The 22,315-nt window shown below is 41.0% G+C and overlaps 1 protein-coding gene across 1 annotated transcript; it reads left to right on the forward strand.

The window, feature by feature from the left end:
* Nucleotides 1–12,233: 12,233 nt before the first annotated feature.
* LOC130380393 (cysteine and glycine-rich protein 1-like) lies at nt 12,234–18,032 on the forward strand. Its single transcript, XM_056587587.1, has 6 exons — nt 12,234–12,459; nt 14,677–14,786; nt 15,233–15,401; nt 15,544–15,673; nt 15,937–16,033; nt 16,565–18,032. Exons 2-6 carry the CDS (start codon nt 14,678–14,680, stop codon nt 16,636–16,638), a joined length of 579 nt encoding a protein of 192 aa, XP_056443562.1. The 5' UTR covers nt 12,234–12,459; nt 14,677; the 3' UTR covers nt 16,639–18,032.
* Nucleotides 18,033–22,315: the final 4,283 nt, after the last annotated feature.

Raw genomic sequence — 22,315 nt, forward strand, 5'->3', positions numbered from 1 at the left:
GAATAAAACGATTGAACAAAAGATTGCCCTGAATGGAATGACTCGTGGATTGGAAGATTTAATTATTTAGAAACGTTCTACTTCAGACATATTTGAAATGAGTAAGTATAAAGGTTACATTGTGAAGGTTAGTTGTAAGTAAAACCGCCAAAAGCGACGGTTCCCAGCTTACTTTTTGTAACCAAACAGAATGCAGTTCCTCTAGAAGGAGACACGTTCCCCTCCCCCGTACCTCCCCACCCCCATCCACAGCTCTTCTCCAAGCCCAGAGTACGCGTCACAAAAACTCAAGGCCTGTTCTCCCATGACATTATATTTAGAAGATAGATAAGCTACATCAATTGTTCAATTAAAAAGATAATACACAATTAAATAATATCCTCTCTGTTCTACTGTAGTAATAAAATAAAGATTTTTTATTTAATATTTTTTTGTTCTGATCATTGTAGAAATAAAGTTTCAGGATTGCTATTTTAGAATTTCCTCAAGGAATGAGCCTTCTCTAGATAATAAGACCTTCAAATGTCTGTGCGTGCATCGTTGTTGGTACTGGTCAAGTGTGGCCCCTATGATCTATTACTTGAAACCTCTCCATATATCCTCTGCAAAGCATTGACATGACAAGAGCTCGTAAATTGCATGCTTCTGTTTCCGGTATGATCGATTTCTCATAATGCATTTAGCGACCAAATGAAAAGAGTTTTCTGGTCCCGTTTCAATTGGGCCATGAATGTCAACATATGTTTTCTGTGAATTTCTGATATAATTTTTCATGCAAAGAATGCAACAATTTAGCGGACGGAAGTTTGGTAAGGTTAGGTTTTGTGTGAGAGCGCTTTGTTGACTACAATTCTCGCTGCTCTCGACGCGTATGATATACGTCACCAATCGCAAACGGATCCTGCTCGGAACTTGGCTGTGTCTTTGGTGCACTTCACCACCTTTTTTCAAGGAAAGGACAAAAGCCTTGAGCATGGCGATAACCACTACCAAGTCTGGACATGTTGAGAGTTTTAGCTACGCCAGTAAGGCGATGGTGGGCGGATCGGAATGTGTTATGAGGTGACGTCACATAGGCGACATGCAGTCTTTCTCGTTAAGTCTTTTACACAGCCATTAGCCGAAGAATCATACATAATAATAAAAAATATAATTTAGACCCACACAAAACATATGTGTTATCCAAGGCATTTAATTTCAGGGACCAGAAAATAATAAATTACTTTACATTGACTCCAATTCTAATTTTCTTAGCCTAGAGGTCCAATGGGGGTCTAGCAGAAGGGGGGTGACTTACGAGCTCTATGCAAATAACAGTAAACACTGCAAAATGTTCAGAGCACAATGTGGAGAGTCAGGTAAGGGAACCCACACAGTACACATTTGTTGTTAGCTGTATCCAGCGTGTTGTTGTAGTTAACCTATTCAAGTGTGATATGGAGGCCTACAGCTTATTAATAGTCTTCTCTCACTCCTGAAAGTGTTATTATATTTTAGATGTAATACTTTTTTGAGATGTTCTGTGTTCAATATGAACTTTTCGATTTTTGAAGTAATTTGAATATGTGTGTAGCTAAAATAACTTGTTATAACTATGTCTTCCAGCAGGTTAATATATGATCTGCCACAAATGTGTGTTTTTTCCATAGGGTTCTTTATTAGTGCAGAATGGAGATCACCAAAGAGAGCGGAGAAGGAACTAGTTTGCCAGCAGGTAAAAAACTTCCTAGAAATGTGGGCCTCATGCACAGACCAACACTGGCTGACTCAATTTATTATATGTTCATCCTGTTTGACTTTATTCAACATGGGAACAATTCTTCCTAATTTTAAAGAGATAGGATAAGTTAAGTAGGCCTATGTGCTAAGAATGCTGAATTGTTATGTTTTGTTCAAAAAATAAATCTTGCTGGGTTACAATGTTTTGCCTTGATTATTCACATTGGTGATCACCACAGAGATGCTGTGTTTAGGGCCCTTTCACAAGCTTAGCTGTGGTTTGGTTTCACAGTGCACCAAAGCAAGCACAAAACAAAAAACATTTATTTGCTGAGGGCCGTGTTAAAGGGAGTAGTGCTCAGTCATACGTAATCGCAGGAGTGTTTTTTTGGTCAAATATGTTAAGTATTTTAGATCTTTCGAGCTGCAGGGAACTGTGGAAATGCTGTTAGTCCTGCTTTTACATTACCATGCAAGTCAGCAGCGATTGATATTGAAGTATTTTAAATTAAGCAAAATTATCCACATTAGCGAGCCCTTACAATTTTGTGAGGGTTAACTAGAATTTACGTCAGCATGTTCAACATGCTAGATTTTGTTTTTTTGGTGCAGTCATAGAAATAAAGTTAGTATGTTCAACATGTTCAAAAAACCTAAGCTAGGTCTGGCACATAATTAGCCATAAGATAGCTAAATATGTATTAGTAGCCTAACTCTTGAAGAGCCATTGACAGCCATTGTTTCAAAAACAAGCCATGCTTTCGAAACATTTTATTAAAAAAACATGAAACTAGTTCTTCATTCTTTCGAACATATTGGCAGCATGAGGTGCACGATGAAATCTGCATTGAAATTGTGTGTAACTAGCCTAAATCAATGGTAGAATGTGCTCAATCCCCCAAATGTTACCTTTTTTGTTGTTTGGATCAGTTTAAATCAAGAAATCAATGAAGATTGATTCCCGATCAATTGTATCATCAATGGCTATAATGTGTATACATTTCTGGGGATGGGGTCTAGATGGTGTATTCCAACAATGATGGTCTGGTTGGTTTACTCTGCGTTCTCTTGGCTAAACTATAGAGTGGAGTTCAGTGTCAGAGCCAGCAAGAGCCGCCTGGCTGTTCTCAAAGGAACTTCTGCAACGAAACAGACATTTAAAGAGCCTGTATTTGAATGTTGATGTCAGGAAAGAGAGACAGCAACAGGACAATGCCTTGATCACATTCTACAAGAGACCTTGCATCCAGTGGGCATCACCTTTCATTTGCGAACTCAAAGGTTAGTGTGCGTGCGTGTGAATGTTTGGTATATATGTATACGCACGTAACGACCTATTGCATGAAAGACTTAAAAACATATATAATAATATTTATTGTGTGTGAATTACTACTCACAATCCCTTTAATTCAGATATCAGATGACTAAAACCTGTGGGTTGGGCATTGTGCTTGTGACTGCGTACCAAATGATATGTTCAAACTTGTGCTGCTGATAGGTGACTGCGTGACTGGACCTAGTGTTTGCCGCCACCTGTTCTCTACAGCGATTTTCAAACTAAGAAGTGGATTGCATTTCAATTTAGGTAGGAACTTTATTTGTTCTGATTGTTTTTCCTATATTTTGGGTTAAATCCCAATAGTTACTTATTTTTTAAAACTATGGTTTTTCAACCGACTCAAACGCACAACTGGTCGATGATAATGGACAACTTATTATGGAGTAGATAAACGTTACATTCCATGTGTTCTGTGAGCATATCATTATTATATCAGATTATATTGATAGATATTTATTTTTAATGATGGCGGTCTACAGAAGATGCAGTCCTCACTAAGGTGTTTGAAGGGGAGTCGGACCACCTGGTTCCTTCCACCTCTGAAGCGCTGGTCAGCAGTGAGGCGTTCACCGTCGCAGGCCGGATGGTCGGACACTCCTTCCTGCACGGTGGGCCCAGCCTCCCAGGCATCAGTCCCGCTGTGCTGCATGTCCTCTTTGGGGGTTCACCAGAGAGCGCCCCTGTAACGCTGGAGGACTGTCCAGATATGGACATCCGCGACAGCATAACCCTGGTGAGTCAAAGTCTAAAAAACGGCTTTCCAGAAGTACTACATTTTTAAAATACCAATAGAAACCGATAGAGAAAAATTGGATGAAAAGGTTCAACCAAAAACACGGAAAAAAATGTACATACCAGAAAATTAATAGATGAAATTCCATCAGAAGCAGTAGGGTATTCCAGGACAGTTTTAAGCAATCAAGACTGAAAGCAAACAAACGGCCTACCAGAGTGCGGTCAGCCAGTCAAGTTATAAAATAAAACTGATCCGTCCAGCGTAGCTTCAGAAGTCTGCTTATTAAGATGAGTTTGAAAATACATAACGGACACAGAGCGGGCAACTCCCGGTTGTTGTCCACATACCAATAACAATTATCAGTTATTGATAAGGACACTGAAAAACTGGTGGATGGGTATAATGGCCAAGTTCCTATCTTACAATGACTTTAAAATCATCGATTGCAATACCTTTTATTTCCAATGTGTTGAAAGATGGCGCATCAGATGGTGCTTTGTGAACCACTTCCTTTAGGGCTAGAGTTCTTGAGGACCTCTTTCATATAAAACAGACCTAGGTCTCTAGCTTCCCAGTGTCTTTAGAGACCGCTAGGGCTCATCACTTCCTGTAGGGCTAGATTTATTGAGACAATTTTTTGTGAAATCGAATGCCCCGATTCATATAAAGGAGACCAGATGACTCAAACTCTCAAGTCATTCTGTTCCCCACAATGATCCTCTGTCCCTCCTCTCTCCGTCCCTCCTCTCTGTCTCTCCTCTCTCTGTCCCTCCTCTCTCTGTCTCTACTCTCTCTGTCCCTCCTCTCTGTCTCTCCTCTCTCTGTCCCTCCTCTCTCTGTCTCTCCTCTCTCTGTCCCTCCTCTCTCTGTCTTTCCTCTCTCTGTCACTACTCTCTCTGTCCCTCCTCTCTGTCTCTACTCTCTCTGTCCCTCCTCTCTCTGTCTCTACTCTCTCTGTCTCTACTCTCTCTGTCTCTACTCTCTCTGTCCCTCCTCTCTCTGTCTCTACTCTCTCTGTCTTTCCTCTCTCTATCCCTCCTCTCTCTGTCTCTACTCTCTCTGTCTCTCCTCTCTCTGTCTTTCCTCTCTCTATCCCTCCTCTCTCTGTCTCTACTCTCTCTGTCCCTCCTCTCTCTGTCTCTACTCTCTCTGTCTCTACTCTCTCTGTCTCTACTCTCTCTGTCTCTCCTCTCTCTGTCTCTACTCTTTCTGTCTTTCCTCTCTCTGTCCCTCCTCTCTCTGTCTTTCCTCTCTCTGTCTCTACTCTCTCTGTCTCTCCTCTCTCTGTCTCTACTCTCTCTGTCCCTCCTCTCTCTGTCTCTACTCTCTCTGTCTCTACTCTCTCTGTCCCTCCTCTCTCTGTCTCTACTCTCTCTGTCCCTCCTCTCTCTGTCTCTACTCTCTCTGTCCCTCCTCTCTCTGTCACTACTCTCTCTGTCCCTCCTCTCTGTCTCTACTCTCTTTGTCCCTCCTCTCTCTGTCTCTACTCTCTCTGTCTCTCCTCTCGCTGTCCCTCCTCTGTCTCTCCTCTCTCTATCCCTCCTCTCTCTGTCCCTCCTCTCTCTGTCTCTACTCTCTCTGTCTCTACTCTCTCTGTCCCTCCTCTCTCTGTCTCTACTCTCTCTGTCTTTCCTCTCTCTATCCCTCCTCTCTCTGTCTCTACTCTCTCTGTCTTTCCTCTCTCTGTCCCTCCTCTCTCTGTCTTTCCTCTCTCTGTCTCTACTCTCTCTGTCTCTCCTCTCTCTGTCTCTACTCTCTCTGTCCCTCCTCTCTCTGTCTCTACTCTCTCTGTCCCTCCTCTCTCTGTCTCTACTCTCTCTGTCCCTCCTCTCTCTGTCTCTACTCTCTCTGTCTCTACTCTCCCTGTCCCTCCTCTCTCTGTCTCTACTCTCTCTGTCTCTACTCTCTCCATTGGTCCTCTCTCTGTTCGTCCTCCCCTGTATTCTGTAACTCCTTAATCACTGCCTGCCTGAGCACGAGCACTAGTGCACTGTAAATACTAGTAATACAGTTTAACTCTGAATGTACTACAGCACATGTAAAACAACAGCTGGTTACCGTAGAACTATTTAAAGTTGCGTAAACTCTACTTAGAGGTTTGTAAATACTAGTTAGAGGTGTGTAAACGCTATTTCAGAAATGTAGGAGGTGCGTCAGATACGTGCATTTAGCCTTCACTACAGCCATAACCATTGTGTTTTGGCAAGACAGATCCTTGACATAAATGACGTATGGCGGTTTGTTTGACCAGTCGATAGGGGCGTTGTACCAGCAAACGTTTGTATGGATCATTTTGCCTTATATTGACAAACTACCTGTCGTTTAGGTTGGAGAACAGGCTGTACAGAAGGTAGGTCACTAGGTTAGCAATAGTGTTGTCATCTGGTGTCATGTTTCAGTTGCTTTGACGCATGGATACAATGAATGTTGGTAGAGTGCAAACTTGCAAACTAGGAATCAGTTTAAAAAGTCTTCATGAATAGAAATGTTCTGATATGGGTCTGCTGGTGGTAATTGAAAGAGACAGCAATGTGATTAATGATTAAATCCAGTGAATCATGTGTTGATGAAGTGTTTGGTGACCATGCTGAGTTGAGATCCCTTGTTTATTATGTTAATGCTTTAATTTATTAATGATAGGTGCAGTAGCTGAGACACAATGGAGGGTATTTATTTGATCAATGTCATGAGTAGAACAATTGAGTCAAGTAAATTATACATAAACATGGATATTATTTAGCTGCAGTAGGCCTACATCTGTATAAAAATATCTTAAGTATTGGGTTGTTTATTTGTATGACCTGGTCAAGCTTAAAAAACAAAGAGACATTCCTCACATTACTTTGTTTTCCTCTGGTGTAGCACTCTGATCTGCAGTCCAAGCACGATATACCACCGTAGCTCCATGGCCATTTGTGTTTGCAGTGTAATGACAGCTATAGCGTCAGAGCACTGGCTATGATTGAGTCCCTAACCCAACCAAACTCAGAACTCACTCCTTCAGCAATATTGGCAAGGCTCATTTCCATCGATTCATTTGGTGAGGAAAATATGCCTTCAAAATGAATTGAATAGCTTTTTTGGAAAACGAATTCCCAAAAAATATTATAGGAATTTTGAGTTGTGGTGTTTTAAGTTTAGAACAAAAAATCTGTGTCAGCCTTTATTTGTGTACAAAACATACCTTACTTCTATCCTTCTACCTCTCTTTTTAGCTGGATTCAAACGACAAAGCAGAATTCTGTGACTCCATCTCTTCTCTCTGCACGTCGTGGAATCTACCAGCACCAAACGTAGCAGGCAGAAACTGCCTTTCCAAGCAGCTTCTGCAACATGCCGTAAGGTCACACTAGTTGTTGCCAAATATGCCTGTCTTATGTCTGCCTTTTCCCCCGGCATGGTCCATTCGTTTACTCTGACCGAGTTAATATACCTGCTTGATTTCGCACCCTCTCGGACCCTACCCACATTGGGGCTTTCATTTTCATGTAAATGCGATTAGACAGCATCACGGTTCCATGGTCGTGACTTGGATAGTGGTCTTTTGCTGCATTTTCTCTCTAACTGAGACAACGCAGCGATATCAACAGGATTAGTTCTAACTGGAGACAGTGAAATCCAAGAGCTGCTGAATCTCATGGGAGAGAAGGAGATGCAGTCAGCGTTAACGAAGACGGGGAAAGATGGTGAGATCAACGTGAAAGCAGCAGGGGAACTTTCCTTACGAGGATTTTGTCTGGATAAAAAACAAGTGCGCAGCTAAATAAAGAATATGTTGGTATAGGTCTAACAATCAAAAACGTAACCCCAACCTTATTTTATGATTCAGTGTTTTTTTATGTTATTATCTCATGGTATTTACACACAATTCACTTCAATTCAATTGTATTTGTATAGCCCTTAATCACAGATACAGTCTCAAGGGCATTCAATTCCATATAGTTATGATATGATACTGTAATGCATTGTTTCTTGATTCGTTCTTCATGATTTATGCTTAGGCCTATATGTGGGATTTCAAACACACTTTGTACACAAAAAAGATTTATTGCCTTTCTTATTTCTTTAGCAGCTAAGGAAAAATGACTGGGGCGAGTTCAACAGCTCTACATTAGGTCCAGTTGTGTTTTTGAAAGTTGTCCGTGCATCACATTGATAAACGTCAATTCTGATGGTATAGGCCTATACTCTAAATATGGTCAGCCTCATTTTCAGGTTGCTTTGGATACAGGTGTCTGCTGAATGACTCTGCACCATGCACAACGCGTCTGCTGTGTACAGGTGCTGGGGCGGACCATGACCCAGATCAGGTGCTTCAGACGGGGGCTGGAGGAGACGGGGGCGTGGCCGCTCCTCACCCAGAGGCCGGACGTGGTACCGCTTCTCTTCCCCAGGGAGTCGGAGGCACAGATCACGTCACACGTACGTTTGACCAACTATCAGGTCATGATTGCTCATGGGTATCGTGGCACCAATGATCCCCTCCTATCGAACTGAGGTACAGTAGGATACAGAGTAATTGTTTTTGTTTTTACTGAACACTATACATTATAATATGATACTGTTTTCAACCTGTTGTCTGTCTAGTATTCAATAGCACGTCCATTCTTTAAATGTATTTTTATGTTACTCAAAGTGAGTTGGTTGAGAATTGTGAGTCAATGTTGATGGACGACATTTTATAATTGAATCCTTCTATTCAATTATTGATTTACATCCCTGGTTTATTTCATGATAGATGCTTCTGGACCACATCGTGTGGCCGTCGGCCATCACTGTTATTTATGAGAACTACATGGAGCTGAAGGACGACGAAGATGAAGAAGAGGATAAAGGAGATATTTGCCGAATTTCTGGTTACCTGAGAATGTTTATCGAAAACGGTATATAAATAAGTAATCATGAAAAATGTATACAGTAATTTGGTGGATGCTTTCATCCAACTTGGAATATTTTTGTGTTCAATTCAATTTTTAATGCAGACTTTGGCTGTTCTCTGCCTCACAGTTAGTCATGATGGGTAAATGTGTCCGCTAAATGTGAACTTCTTTGACTGCGTAACTTCTCTGAACAGTTAAAACTTATGCTTGTTATCTATCTTTGTTGACATGCAGCTTCGTCAGCGGAGCGGAAGAGCTTGTTAAAGTTCTGGACCGGTTGGGAGATGCCTGCAGAGAAGATGAAGGTGGAGATACTCGACGCTGCACTGCCCTCGTCGATCGCTTGCTTCGAGAAGCTGCGGCTGCCGAGACATTACGTCAAATTCAACACGTTCAGAGATGAGCTGCAGGCCTGCTTATCCACTGTTCACAGTAGCTTTGAATTCTCTTGATAACTGACGTGTCCTGGTACATCTGAAGTACCACATGTGATTAGATCAAATAATTATAAGGATATTATTCTTGGAAAGCATCATTCAAATATACAAATAAATTAAAAGTTATTACATGTAATATTAAACATAACACAGCAGCAATAGGCTAGTGTCATGTAGAATATTTTATACTATTATCATAGTAGGGCGGTATATTTGTTTTTAAACATGGTAATATGTCGTATATGATCCTCAACATAATCGATAAACAGATAATAGCCTCTCATGTTTCAGATGTTTGTGTTGGTGGAAAAGGGTACTTTACACAAACTCTTCAACGTCATATCAACTTATAGAGGGTAGGCCACCTCCCCGGCATGTGTGGATTTGTGCACATCACTGCACTTCGTCTGAGAGATTGTCTGCTTCACGTTAATAAAAACAATTAAACCGCTAGTAAAACAAATGAATCCCGGCAAAGTGTTATCTATTTTTGGAGTGTTCACCTGTAGTATATACTAAACAATTATTCAACTCAGGCTCCGTGAATAGTGTGAATAGCTCTGTCACTAAATATAGCACATAAAAGGTTTGTGCATCAGAAAGAATGTATAATTCGATTTGTTGCTGGCGATCCTCCATATTTTGAAGAGTTCTCAAGAGAGCTGTCACACTGAAATCCTACATTTAAAGTCCAGTGTGTAGAATTGACTTAAATATAGCGGAACAAATTTTTAAGAAATGGACCATTCATAAGTATGTATTAATAAGTGTATATTCACATGAATTTTTTTTTTATTGCATTGTCATTACCTTAGTTTGAGCCCTTTATATCTACAGGGGGGCGGGTCCTCTTCCATGGGGGGCGGGTCCTCTTTCATGGAGGCCGCAATGTTGCACTTCAATGGTTCTACAGTAGCCCAGAAGGGACAAATTGCTGTAGAGAGAACGCGTTTAAAGATTTGTAGGAAGGAGTGGGCCATGTTCTCCCTATGGATACGACCCATGTGTGATTATTTTGTTTAGCACCGTCGTTATGTAGCAGTGTTATAATGAGCGATGGTGTATGTGTGGCACACACCGTGGTGTTATAATATGTAGGCCTATCCAAGATGCTAATCTCTCTCAGACACGGACATCAAAATCACCGCTGGCCAGACAAAGCTCCAAACATCCACACACACCCTAGTATTATATATAAGTGTCCGAGAAGTGTAACCCCCCTCACAGACGCAGACGTCAGAATCCACCGCTGGCCTGGAGCTCCGCAGGTCCTCACACACCGTGTGTCGTACATAGGTTTTAATGCCCCGCTTATAATAGTGTTGCAACATATTGTAGTTTGCGTCGTGTGTGTGTTTAGCTATAGAGTAGGGCTGGGTATTCCCAGGTATCTCACAATTCAATGCAATTCGATTCTTTAGGTCTTCATTTGATTCGATATCGATTCGATTCAATTCCATATTGATCCAATTGCTTCGATATCGATTCAATAATACGCGCAGATGACAAAAATACCTAAATATTATTTAGAATTAACCATTTCCAAATGAATTAACCATTTCATTGTGCTTTAACTAGCAAAAAGGGAATACACCATTGTATAGTATTGTTCCTGAGCTAAACTTGCAGCATAAAAGTAATAATCATAACATGGACAAATGTAAAAGGGCATGTACATTTACGCATACTCGCTTCTAGATTACAATGACTGAGTATGCTTCTTCTTTTTTATTTATTTTTATGGAAATAATCGATTTCAAAAAAGTTCTGAATCGAAATTGAATCGAGAACAAATAAATGGCAGTGCATTGATGAATCGATATTTTTACCCAGCCCTACTATAGAGTGTTTCATAAAGTGCATAGAATAGAGTTGTATAGTGTCGTCATCAATGGTACTCTGCTTTGTCTCTGGCATCCATCAAAGCCAGTTACAGCGAGTGTTACGTGAGGAATTGATGGATCGGTTATATAATAGAATAACGTGAATAAAATGGTAACAAAATGCAGCATGTCAGAAAGAGAAATCATGGTTGCTCCGTGCGGTATAGTGAACGTAAACCACTGGAGCAGTTAACTAACTAGGCGACATGACGCTGCTGTTGGTAAACATTTCCATGGTTGAGTGAGCTCCAACAGTCTTCACTGTACTATACTTCAGGATTATGGGTCATGTAGTAGGTCTCTGTGATATTGTGAATAATGTTTTCTTAAAAAAAGTTGATGTGGCTTCTACAACCGTCAACAATATAATAGCTCTACCATGGATGGTTACAACATTAAGGCTAATAGTATATATCCTTCATTCAGAATATTACATTATTTACTATATTTCCCTTCTGCCTTACTGTTGAGCTCTATTGCTGTGAAGGGATGCAGTACCCAAAGTGTCCACACAGTGGCAAATGTGAGCCAGACACAACAGAGCAGAGGCCAAACCACACACACTTCTCCATCCAAGAACCAACAGGCAGCCCAACTAGAAAACATTTTCATCACAATTAAGCACGTCACAGTGACATTTAAATGTCTTTCAATAATTGAATAAAGGTCAAGGAGATGAGAAAGTGTACGGGGGAAGTTGTTAGGCTGTGTTTATCAGGGGTATGATTAAGAAGCATTCTCATTGAAGGTTAGCCTTGGATAGATAGTATAGAATTGATCACACACACTTTGACAACTAGGGAAAACATTCGAGAAAAACCTCTGAAACTTTCTTGTCAGTCGAGCTAGTTTGGTGTCATCGTCTTGCCCTCAGGCTTAATACAGGGCAAAATAATGTCTTTACACTGGAAGTTTAAAAATATTTTGGTTGTCACACAATGAAATTTCCCTTCACTTCTTCATATTCTCAGTGTTGGTTCTCCCTTCCACTTTGACACGTATTTGTTTGACCATTTCCTTATTTCTTGCGTTAAGATGATTCTCATTGAAATTGATTGAAAAAATGATTTATTGTTGCTGAACTATTTCAATTGACTATGTGTTTTTCCCTCCTTCTTTCTGTCTCTTTCTTCTTATATTCCTTCCTTTCTTCTCCTCCTCCCCTCCACTCCCTGCCTCTCTCTGGGCCAGTCTGCTCATGACCGTCAATTCGGCATGAGCTCCCAGGCATGACTAGCACCACCCCAAAGGCTCCTCCCTCCCACCACAGTTACTTGACTCCTGTGCAGAGAGCACAGTACGTGCAGCGTCACAGGCTTACTTCTCTTTGCTTTTACCCCCTCATCTCCACTGCTTGACCCGGGGATAGACCCTCCTGCTGCTACCCTTTACCTGGTGAACCTCTGGCTTTAGGAGCTGTACCCCCCACTGGTTTGAATAAGACACGTTTGACTTTTTATCACAGGTAAGTTCTGCTCACATTCCTCCATAGCTCTGGCTTGCTTTCCACTGTCATTATGTCCCGGTTAAGTCTGTTTATATTGGAAATTCCCCTGTGCGTCCTTCGGTCTGAACAGCTTCTCCAAATCAGCAGGGAGTTAAAGTTCCACATGATAGGTGTGGCCTCTGCCTGAATGGTGGCTGCCAGCGTAGCCACTGTTGGAGAAACTGGTTTGTATAACGCTACTCACAACGTTTCTGTGCCCGGTTTGAAAGCACACTTTTAAAAACTTGCAGGATATTCACTGGCAGGATATTGGTTCCACTCCATGACTTAAATACTCAAACCAGTGTCAAACCAATGTTGTACACCCGTCCGAAGTGTGAAGACAATAAAAGTGTGTAAACACACTTTAATATGCAGCATGGCGATACACAATCAGGATATCAATGTGGTGTAAACAAGTAGCCTGTGTTGGTTTCAATTTTAATAAAATAGGGCCAACTTCCAGATTATCTTTAGATCTTTAGTCACAGGATGGTGCTAGTGCAGATTCAATAGACCAGGATGTATGTCACTGGATGTTGGCAGGAAGTGAGTAGGCTCTACTTCTGCACACTAGCAACACATTAACTTCTTAAGAGGCCAGTATTAATAGAATTAATGATTTTCTCTAGAAAAAACGATTAGTCACATTTTCTTTGCATTGCAAATATGTCACCCACTATTCATGTGATATATCTTGCGTGTTTGTTTTCAGCAAAATGTGATTCACAAATCTAAAACCAAACACTTAAAACAACAAATGTTTTGTATAATTTGACAATCAAGGATAGAAATCAGCATTTCAGAGATTAACTCAGGGTGTCACAAACAACAGGTTGACAACCATCATAGATTAATCTATATTGGTCATTAATGCGATCACATAAAGAGTGTGAACATTCAAGTAAATATAAACAAACGGGTAGTACTAGATTGTCTTAGTATTGAGTCGTGTTGATGTGAACAGGCTGAGAGAGGGGGTGTGTGGGGACGGTTGAGGTTACACCTCAGAGCTGCTAACCTGCAGTCTATTGTTTTGTCATGGTGGGAATGAGTTGTTCAACAATGGCCCCTCCAACTCCAACCCAGAGCTCTGCAATGGCAAAGAGACAGAGAGGCAGGCAGACAGACAGGAAGATCGAAAGAAGGGTAGACAGAGTGGCGGGCAGACAGACAGGAAGAGAGGCAGGCAGACAGACCGACAGACAGACAGGCAGTGAGCTGGAGTTGGGGGTGTGAAGGGAAGGCTCCTCACAGTTAGGAATGTGGATGTGGAAATAAAGAATGAAAAGGGAGGGTTATGCTGGGAAGCTCTGGTAGAATTGGCCTGGATTCCAGAAACTTCTACCTCACCACATTTTACTACTTGATTACATCACAGCGTGTCTCAATTGAAATTATATCACATGACTCCCTTTAGCAATGAAACAAACCATTAGACCACACTGCTCAGCAAAGCAAGAAATAGCAGACCATGTGTTGAATCTTTTGTACTGTGGCGTTGGGCTCTCTCTCGCCGCAACAAAACATTTGTAGAAGGCAATGAAGTATTAGTATTGAAATTAGATGGAAAGCAAATATCCCGACTAAACCTCAGGGTACTAAATGAAAAGATGTAAAGGAATTCCAGTAATCATTTAAAAAAATACTTTTACATAGCACATTACACTATACTTCATTTATATGTGTTGCAATTATTTTTAAATAAACATAAGTACCTCCTCTAATCTCATTTCATAAATAACATACGTAGGGGTCTGGTTAAGTGGTAGCCTTTAGATTAAATATTGTCCCTTTTCGGCAACATTCTTTTGGACTCATTGTTTACCATCTCCATCTGGTTGGTCCCTTATCTTTTCCATGACCCCGCTTTTATCCCATGGTTAGGTATTGTCCTCAAGGTCTTTCATTACTTTGAGCTATTCCCTTCTCAAACTTAAAAGGCTTTCCTCGTATTTATTATATTAAAAGCAGATGTGAGCGGGGAAAAGAAAGATTGAGTTGATATTACAATCTCAAAACAACTCTATCCACAAGGCCTCTACATGCTACATTTACCCGACTTTGTGTTTGTGTGTGTGTGTGTGTGTGTGTGTGTGTGTGTGTGTGTGTGTGTGTGTGTGTGTGTGTGTGTGTGTGTGTGTGTGTGTGTGTGTGTGTGTGTGTGTGTGTGTGTGTGTGTGTTTGAGTTCTTAGAATGTCCTTGGGAGGAGGGAACAAGTGTGGCTCTTGCCAGAAGACGGTGTACTTTGCAGAAGAGGTGCAGTGCGATGGACGGAGCTTCCACAAGTCCTGCTTCCTGTGCAGTGAGTGACGGCCTCCTTAACACCCGAACCAGGGATTGGTGGGGAAATCTGTCTGACGATCTGGTTCTGAATTCAAATGCATGCTGCTTCTCTGAGATTAATTAGATGCACGAAACTAAAACAGTGCAAGATAAGGGTGGCGGAAAAGCTGTACCAAATGTTCATTAATAACATGTTCAAACTTGTGTTTTCAAGTTGGTTTCGAGGAACTATGGCCAACAATACTTCAAATGAAACATATGTTGTCATTGTTGCAACATATTTTGTCGACAATGACAACATACTTGTCCACATAAAAAAACGGTTCCAGCTGAACATTTATTATGCTTTTATTATACTATGCTTGTAACTGCAACTGCCTCCTACCATTCTGGCTTAACTCTAGATTTTTCCGCGCATTGTTTTTAATGCGTGTATGTGTTTTGATGTGTGTGTACCCAATAAAGTGGTGTGTAGGAAGAACTTGGACAGCACCACAATAGCAGTCCACAGTGACGAGATCTATTGCAAGGCCTGCTACGGCAAGAAGTATGGGCCAAAAGGCTACGGCTTCGGACAGGGTGCCGGCACGCTGAGCACGGACACTGGAGAGTCTCTGGGGATTCAACCTGCTGCGTAAGTCAAGACAGTGGGACTTCGCCGCATGCGAAAACAAGCACACAAACACACACACACACACACATAAATAAGGGACTCTTATTACAGCTAACTCTTGTAGCATTTACCTGATGGGCTCAATTCATTGTCCCTCTTTCAGAGCTGCTCTTCATCAGCCCACCACCAACACCAACACGTCCAAGCTGGCCCAGAAGTTCGGTGGGTCCGATAAGTGCCCACGATGCGGCAAGGCAGTCTACGCCGCTGAGAAAGTGATCGGAGCCGGAAGTGTAAGAAAACACAACTTTTAGACAAACACCCCTCATAGACAAACACACACCTAGAGTTCCTGTGAACCCAAACATTTTAGAGTAGAATGTTGACAAATGTCCAACACTGCTGTACACTATTATTTTTGTACCATTTACTATATGGTATAAATAACTGTTGAAGATCATAGAATATGTATTCCTATATTTTCAACTGATTTTGAATTCACTGCACCCGCCCATAAACATTAAACATATTTATCCTCTGCACTATTTTTATTTAGGCATGGCATAAGAATGGATGCTTCCGCTGCGCCTTGTGTGGGAAAGGGCTGGAGTCAACTACGTTGGCTGACAAGGATGGAGAAATCTACTGCAAAGGTACCCCCTAGCCATCATCCGTTGGAAGTTTCAAATCAGAATATGCATGTCAAACGCCATTCAAAAGGATGTGCTGCCATCTGCTGTAATTGTGAACAGATTGCAGCTGCATTTTAGGCCAATACTTAAGGTCCTTATACATCAGACACGTAGCGAGTTAACTATCAGGAAAAGCTCACATAAAACACGAATATATCAAAGCTAAACACGAACATGCATCATTTTCTAATGATAATCGCACCAGTGAAAAAGACAGATGAATGTAGTGTACCACCAGAGGCATGTTACCATGGTTTTGGTCCCGTTGAACTCTATGATTTGTAATGCAATGGTTTTATTGACTCCCATGATAAAGGACCTTGGGCTTTGGTAAACGTACGCTAATTGATTGATTTCCAATACAACTGATTAACTTGGGAAACTCAAGGATAGCAGTCTCGTTGTCACATGCGATATATGAACTGCTTAACTAATGAGAAGTGCACTGCTATTGGATTGTGATGTGCGACTATTTACCTTTTGTTTCTGCAGCATGTTATGCAAAAAACTTTGGCCCCAAAGGATTCGGCTATGGACTGGGTGCAGGGGCCCTGTCTCACACCTAGTGCAGACCAGCTCCTAGCCTTCCTGTGTCCTCCTCAGAGCAGAAGAAGGTCAGCGGACATGGCTGCTCTACTGCCTCCTGTCACTGGGTCCACCACCCTGGGGAGGACTGCTTCTTGAAACACATTCAATCACTGAATATGTAGCTGGTGGCAGTATGAATCCATTTCATGTTTGATTTCAAGATTTCCCATTGTAAACCTCCAGTGTTAGCCATTCAAAGCTATGTCAGCCAGTTACTGATGTCGCAAAGAACCAGAATAAAATAATTTGAAAAAAAAAGAATTTATTCTTGAGAAACGTCTGATGGTGTTATAATGGGTCTAAGAAAGTTGTCAAATTTAAGTAATTATCTTGATGTATTTAACTTATGAACAGCGATGAAATGCAATGCAAGGACTCTAAATATCTGGTTGACATTCGCCTCTCCCCACTAATGACTTTAATGTAAATAAATGTTGATCATACATGTTATTCTATCTTCTTATGAATGAACTGTGTGTATTGAGAATTATGAATTTAAAGACACTTTCCAAGGAGAACATCGGTGTCCAGAAAGGATGCTATAGCTCGTAGGTTGAATAAATGACAAGAATACATGTTTTATTCTGTCGTTATGAGTATGGCATGTGAAAAGGATCTTAATTAATGTATATGACGATGTCTATGCCGCTGCGTATGTAGACTGTTATGTGCATGGTAACTGGATGCGTGCATGTGATGTTCAATGCACTTACGCATCCACTTATACATGGACATCCATCCTATTGACAGCGGACTGAGCGGAGCAGTTATCCGGTAGCAATGCACTTACGTAGGCTATGTAGCCTGGCTAACACCTGAGGTCTGGGAACCACACATTATGCATATGTTGGTTTGCTGTTCAGGTTTGGTTTGTTTCATTTTGTTTGGGTATTTCCAACATGGTAAAGATGGTTTGTTGTTCCCAGTAGGCTATTTGTTTTGTCTGTCTGGGTAAGTTTCCTCCGTTCTGGCTCGGTCGGTCCTTGCGATTTTGGTAGGCTACTGGTTTTCTGTCCAAACCATATGATCGCACATTTTCTAATCTTCCATACGCTACACTAATCCCTTTACAGATTTCATGATACTTACTTTATTCTAATAAATAACTTTATCCCTTATCATGTGTGGATCCCGATCTTTGCGCTGACCCGAGCCTCGTCTTAATGCAGCCAAGGAGATGGATATCAGAACGATGGAAGAGCATTATGAATAATTATTAGATGATTGTGTTGTACAATAAAACACAGTAAAGATTCAATATAAATGGCAAAATAAGGATGGGATTTTATTTGAACAATAAAATATGTGTTTGGCAAATTATGGAGAGGCTGAGATTATAGATTTCATATTCAAAAGGCGAAGGGCTGAACAAATGTAAGATATATTTATAAGAAATATAGGCATGCTCAAAGCCCAAATCATTGATTACATACCCAATTCAATAATAAGAAATTTGAATTTGAATGGTAACAATTTCGTCTGGTGTTAAATCCTCGTTCTCGTTTTGAACGTCTCACTCATGGCCGATCACAGTGTGTTCTTTCTGATTAGCTCTTAATTGAGATCACCTGTCACGCACCCCTTTATTTAAGGTGAACACAATGGGTTTGGTTTACTTTTTGCATCAGCCTCTGTCAATCGAGGTTGAGTTTAGCGAGTGTTGAAAGTTTTTGATCTAGATTGCAGATCACTATTGTCACTTTATACAAACTGAAAGTATGCGTTGTTGGGTGTTTGTTTTTTTTGACTGAACAGCCCAGACCAATATTGCTACCAGCATGGCACTTCGAAACAGACCAACGCAGTGAGTAAAAGTTATTTTCCTTTATTAAATGTTGACGTTTTTGGTCTCCTCAGACACAAGCCATCAGTAACCCTGCTCTTTGCACTTTGACATGTATGTCACCGCTGTTTGTTAACCTAGCTTTGCTGATTTGTGTCTTGTGATGTGTGTTTTTCTTAACGGGTGTTAGATGAGTGACTCGATCTATGGGGGGGCCCCTTTGGGCCCCCCCATACCAACTTAGTCTTCAAAGGAATCTAGTGCCATGGGACTCCAGTGTCTTCAAAACATCCTCGGAATACATGTGTATGAATGGTCCACCGAAGGGTTGATCTGGAAGCCACCACGGTCCACGCAGTAAAATGCTGCGTGGGCCGTAGTGGCTTCCAGAGCCATCTTTCGGTCTTGGTCAGGATTTGTTACAGTTGCCCTTCAATGTAGCAGGCTACGGGTTCCTGAAGAAGCCTGCTTTACGTAGCATTGGAGTACAAATATTGTGCAAAATGCTCATGTAATTGCACTAGCACTAGTAACCTGTAGATTAGCTTAGTTTAACGTCATTCCGTGCTGTCTCTGTCAAATGTGTGGCTTACTTTAAGTCCACAAGGCCCTCTGGTAAACCACGTTGGAACACCCCTGGACAAGGTGATTAGTCACTGGGTGTGTGCTAAAGTTTTGTTCCATTTTTCACTAGTTGGTTAAGGTTTGGTAGAATTGTTTGGATGCTAGCGACGTGATGGTGTATGTACAAGAGCCTACCGTGGCCAGGCCACAGTTGCCATGGCCACGGCCAGATGGCCTAGTGCGAGTGCAACCTTGATTGCATTTGTATACTGTTTACCATTGGATGTTTACGCAATTTGGCTTAATTCATCCGCAGTAAAGCTGCATTTGACTATTCTAGGGTCGTTTTGTACAGGCTTTCAATTGACCATGTTGACTAGTTTGTGGGAAGTTTTTTGTGCATAAGTTGTGACCACTTATGCAACTGGGCTGTGAACCTTGCAATTCTAGTTGCATATTTGTACACGCAAGCTTGTCCATTTCTATCGCCATCACTAACAATAGCTTAAGCATTTCCCATAGGCCATTAGCTGACTTCTGTATTGGAGCGATGATTTGGGTATTTTAAGATGCTTGAAAACCTAAAATAAAGCAAAATGAGTGTCTGGTGTGCAAGAGCCAATTTGTTGGCTTGCAGTAGTCGAGGAGTTGCCGTAGGTCGTAAGCCATCTGGAGGTTGTGGAAATGGAGGCTTGTGGTAGATCTGCCATCAAAGAGAGGTTAATTCTTCTGAAGCATGATTAATAGTTTAGTAAATTGAATCTATTCATGTAGAACTATAAAATCCAAGACTGCAGCAAGTAACTTGGATCGTAATATGTGGAAAATATTAGTCTTCATTTGTAACAGAATAATTAACATGACTAACTGGGTTTCTTCCATTTTCTAACTAGGGGGACTTGACTGGTGAGTCTACTGGATTAATCAGTAGCGGTACTTTGCCCAACAGATTTGATGGCATGACTACAGGGTGACAAAGACAATTATTCCCTGCCTATCAAAAGAGACTTCTAAAACATATCTGCTAGAACAGTTCCTATACTTTTTGTATAATTTGGTCATGCTGCAAATTTACTTTTTGTAGTTGCTCCATATTTAGTTCTTTGACAGCCTCACCTGCTAGAAAAGTCTATTCAAATCGGCTAAATATAATGAACTAAATTAATAGCCATGAAATGTCACTCATACTAATGGCAAATACCCTCTTTCAGTTGGTGGTTCAACACTGATGTCTCTCTAGGCTTGAGGGAGAGCTCACAAGTAAATTACACGAATGTCCTGGAGCAATTGGAAATACACTTTTACTTAGTCTACCTGACCGGGGACATCTTTGAACTATAGGTCACCTGACCCAAACTTTTCACTCTTGTTAGGTTGTCCTTTTCTCTTGTTTTAACCCGAAAGGGCTGAAATATCAACATTTCAGGTATTCTGTTTGGATAATGTGCAAAACTTGTGGCTTCACTAATAAAAAAAAAATTAACAAATGCATTTTTCTTAATGTGGTTAAACTATTTAAAGATTTGTATGCAAAATATTTCTGCTCAATTTGTGGTCAATGAAACTTTGACATTTTTTAATTTGATAAAACACAACTATGGGTTAAAGGTATTTGCTTTGGGCATCTTTTGATATTTTTAGAATCTAGCTCCATTGCCGTTAGAAATGGCGTCTCCCAGTACTGCAAAGTGCTTCCACAAGTTAAAAAAATGGGCAGAAAAGGAACTGCCAACTAAATCTATTTAACATGGGTAGAAAGTTTCCATGGAAGCTCTTGGCTGCTGGTTCCCAACACAGCTCCACTGTTAGCCTGTGACCTTGCGTTTAACTTTTTTCGACTTTTGGTGACTTTCACAAAAGAGAAATTAACTGGTTAATGCAATAAACAAGACATTTCATGGTACCATTTGAACTGTTTGTGGATATTGCATTAAATCCATATGCTTAAAACTTTTCAATAATGCATATCAACGAAACAATAGAATGAAATAAATAGTTCAAGCAATTAGTGGGACTTGGCTGCTTTTACATTATTACTCATTTTGGGGGTTATTTCAGTCTCTCCAACCTGCAGGTCGTGCGAAGAATCATGTGAATGGGAATATTCTATAAATGTCTTGATATCATCCGTCTCAACACTTCTGCTGCAGCCGCTGTTGAAGCGTATGAGTCCTTTGAGACCCCCTTTGATAAAAGGGGTTCTCAAATGTTGACCCTCAGTCACCCATTGCATCACTTCCTTTAGGGCTTCGGCCTCCTAATTTATCATTATAGTATAATTGAATGCCCTCTTTCATATATATGATACCTCCACCACTGGGACGTGGCAACAATTCTCTAAATCCATATCGGGGGGATGCTTGTGGACAGTAGGTGTATACTCGAGATAAATAGGAAGCAAACTCATCTCACAAATGAGTAATGACATCTCACAAATATTTATTTAATAAATTGTTTCAATTTAATCAAAATCCAATGGCAAAACCCGTTGGCTTTTTGTCCAGGGCGACGCTCACTTCCGGGTTGGCCAACATACGTCATCCCTCCACCACTCTACTGTAAAAACACTTGTTCAAGTTGAATGAGAATAATAATAATTCTGCCATAGTATTTATTTAAGGGGGGGGGGGATACAAGTCTTTTGGCCATTTGTAGTGTTGATCAGCAGAGAAATAATTTGTCCGCAAAGACGGTGACGTCGCTTAGCAACGGTAGACGCTGGGGTAGACAAGTCACCGGACTACTACCCATGCAAGTGAACGGAGCGTTCCACGGCATTGAGAAGACCCGTGTAATAAAGGCCTATAATATTTCTGTTTATGGCATAGATTTCTCCTCAGATTAGGCCAATAAACCAATGGTAAAATAAAAATAAAAATGCTCGACCAAAGGCGCGGCCCGAGTATAGTGGTGGGAAATATCGGCCCGACCCGGCCTGCGTCGGGCTAGGGCTCGGGCAGAGAATCTAAACACTGACTGGAACTACTTAGCAGGTGTCTGTAGGGCTATATCAGGAGTTAATGCACGCACTGCAGCCAATCAGAATCAGAGTATTCCCCCAGACCGTGGTCTAAACAATATTATTCACGAGTTATAAACAACCCCTACACATCAATATTAATTCAAGATTCAAGATTCAAAAAGATTTATTGTCTAGTATGTTGCCATACTAGAAAATTGTCTTTTGACTGAAGGCGTGTGTGTGTGTGTGTGTGTGTGTGTGTGTGTGTGTGTTATTTGTGTGAGTTCTTTGAGGAATGAGTGTTCTGTGTGTGTATAGCTATGGGGATGAATGATTTTTTGTAGAT

Source organism: Gadus chalcogrammus, chromosome 1 (genome assembly GCF_026213295.1).
Source record: "Gadus chalcogrammus isolate NIFS_2021 chromosome 1, NIFS_Gcha_1.0, whole genome shotgun sequence".
Classification (NCBI taxonomy): domain Eukaryota; kingdom Metazoa; phylum Chordata; class Actinopteri; order Gadiformes; family Gadidae; genus Gadus; species Gadus chalcogrammus.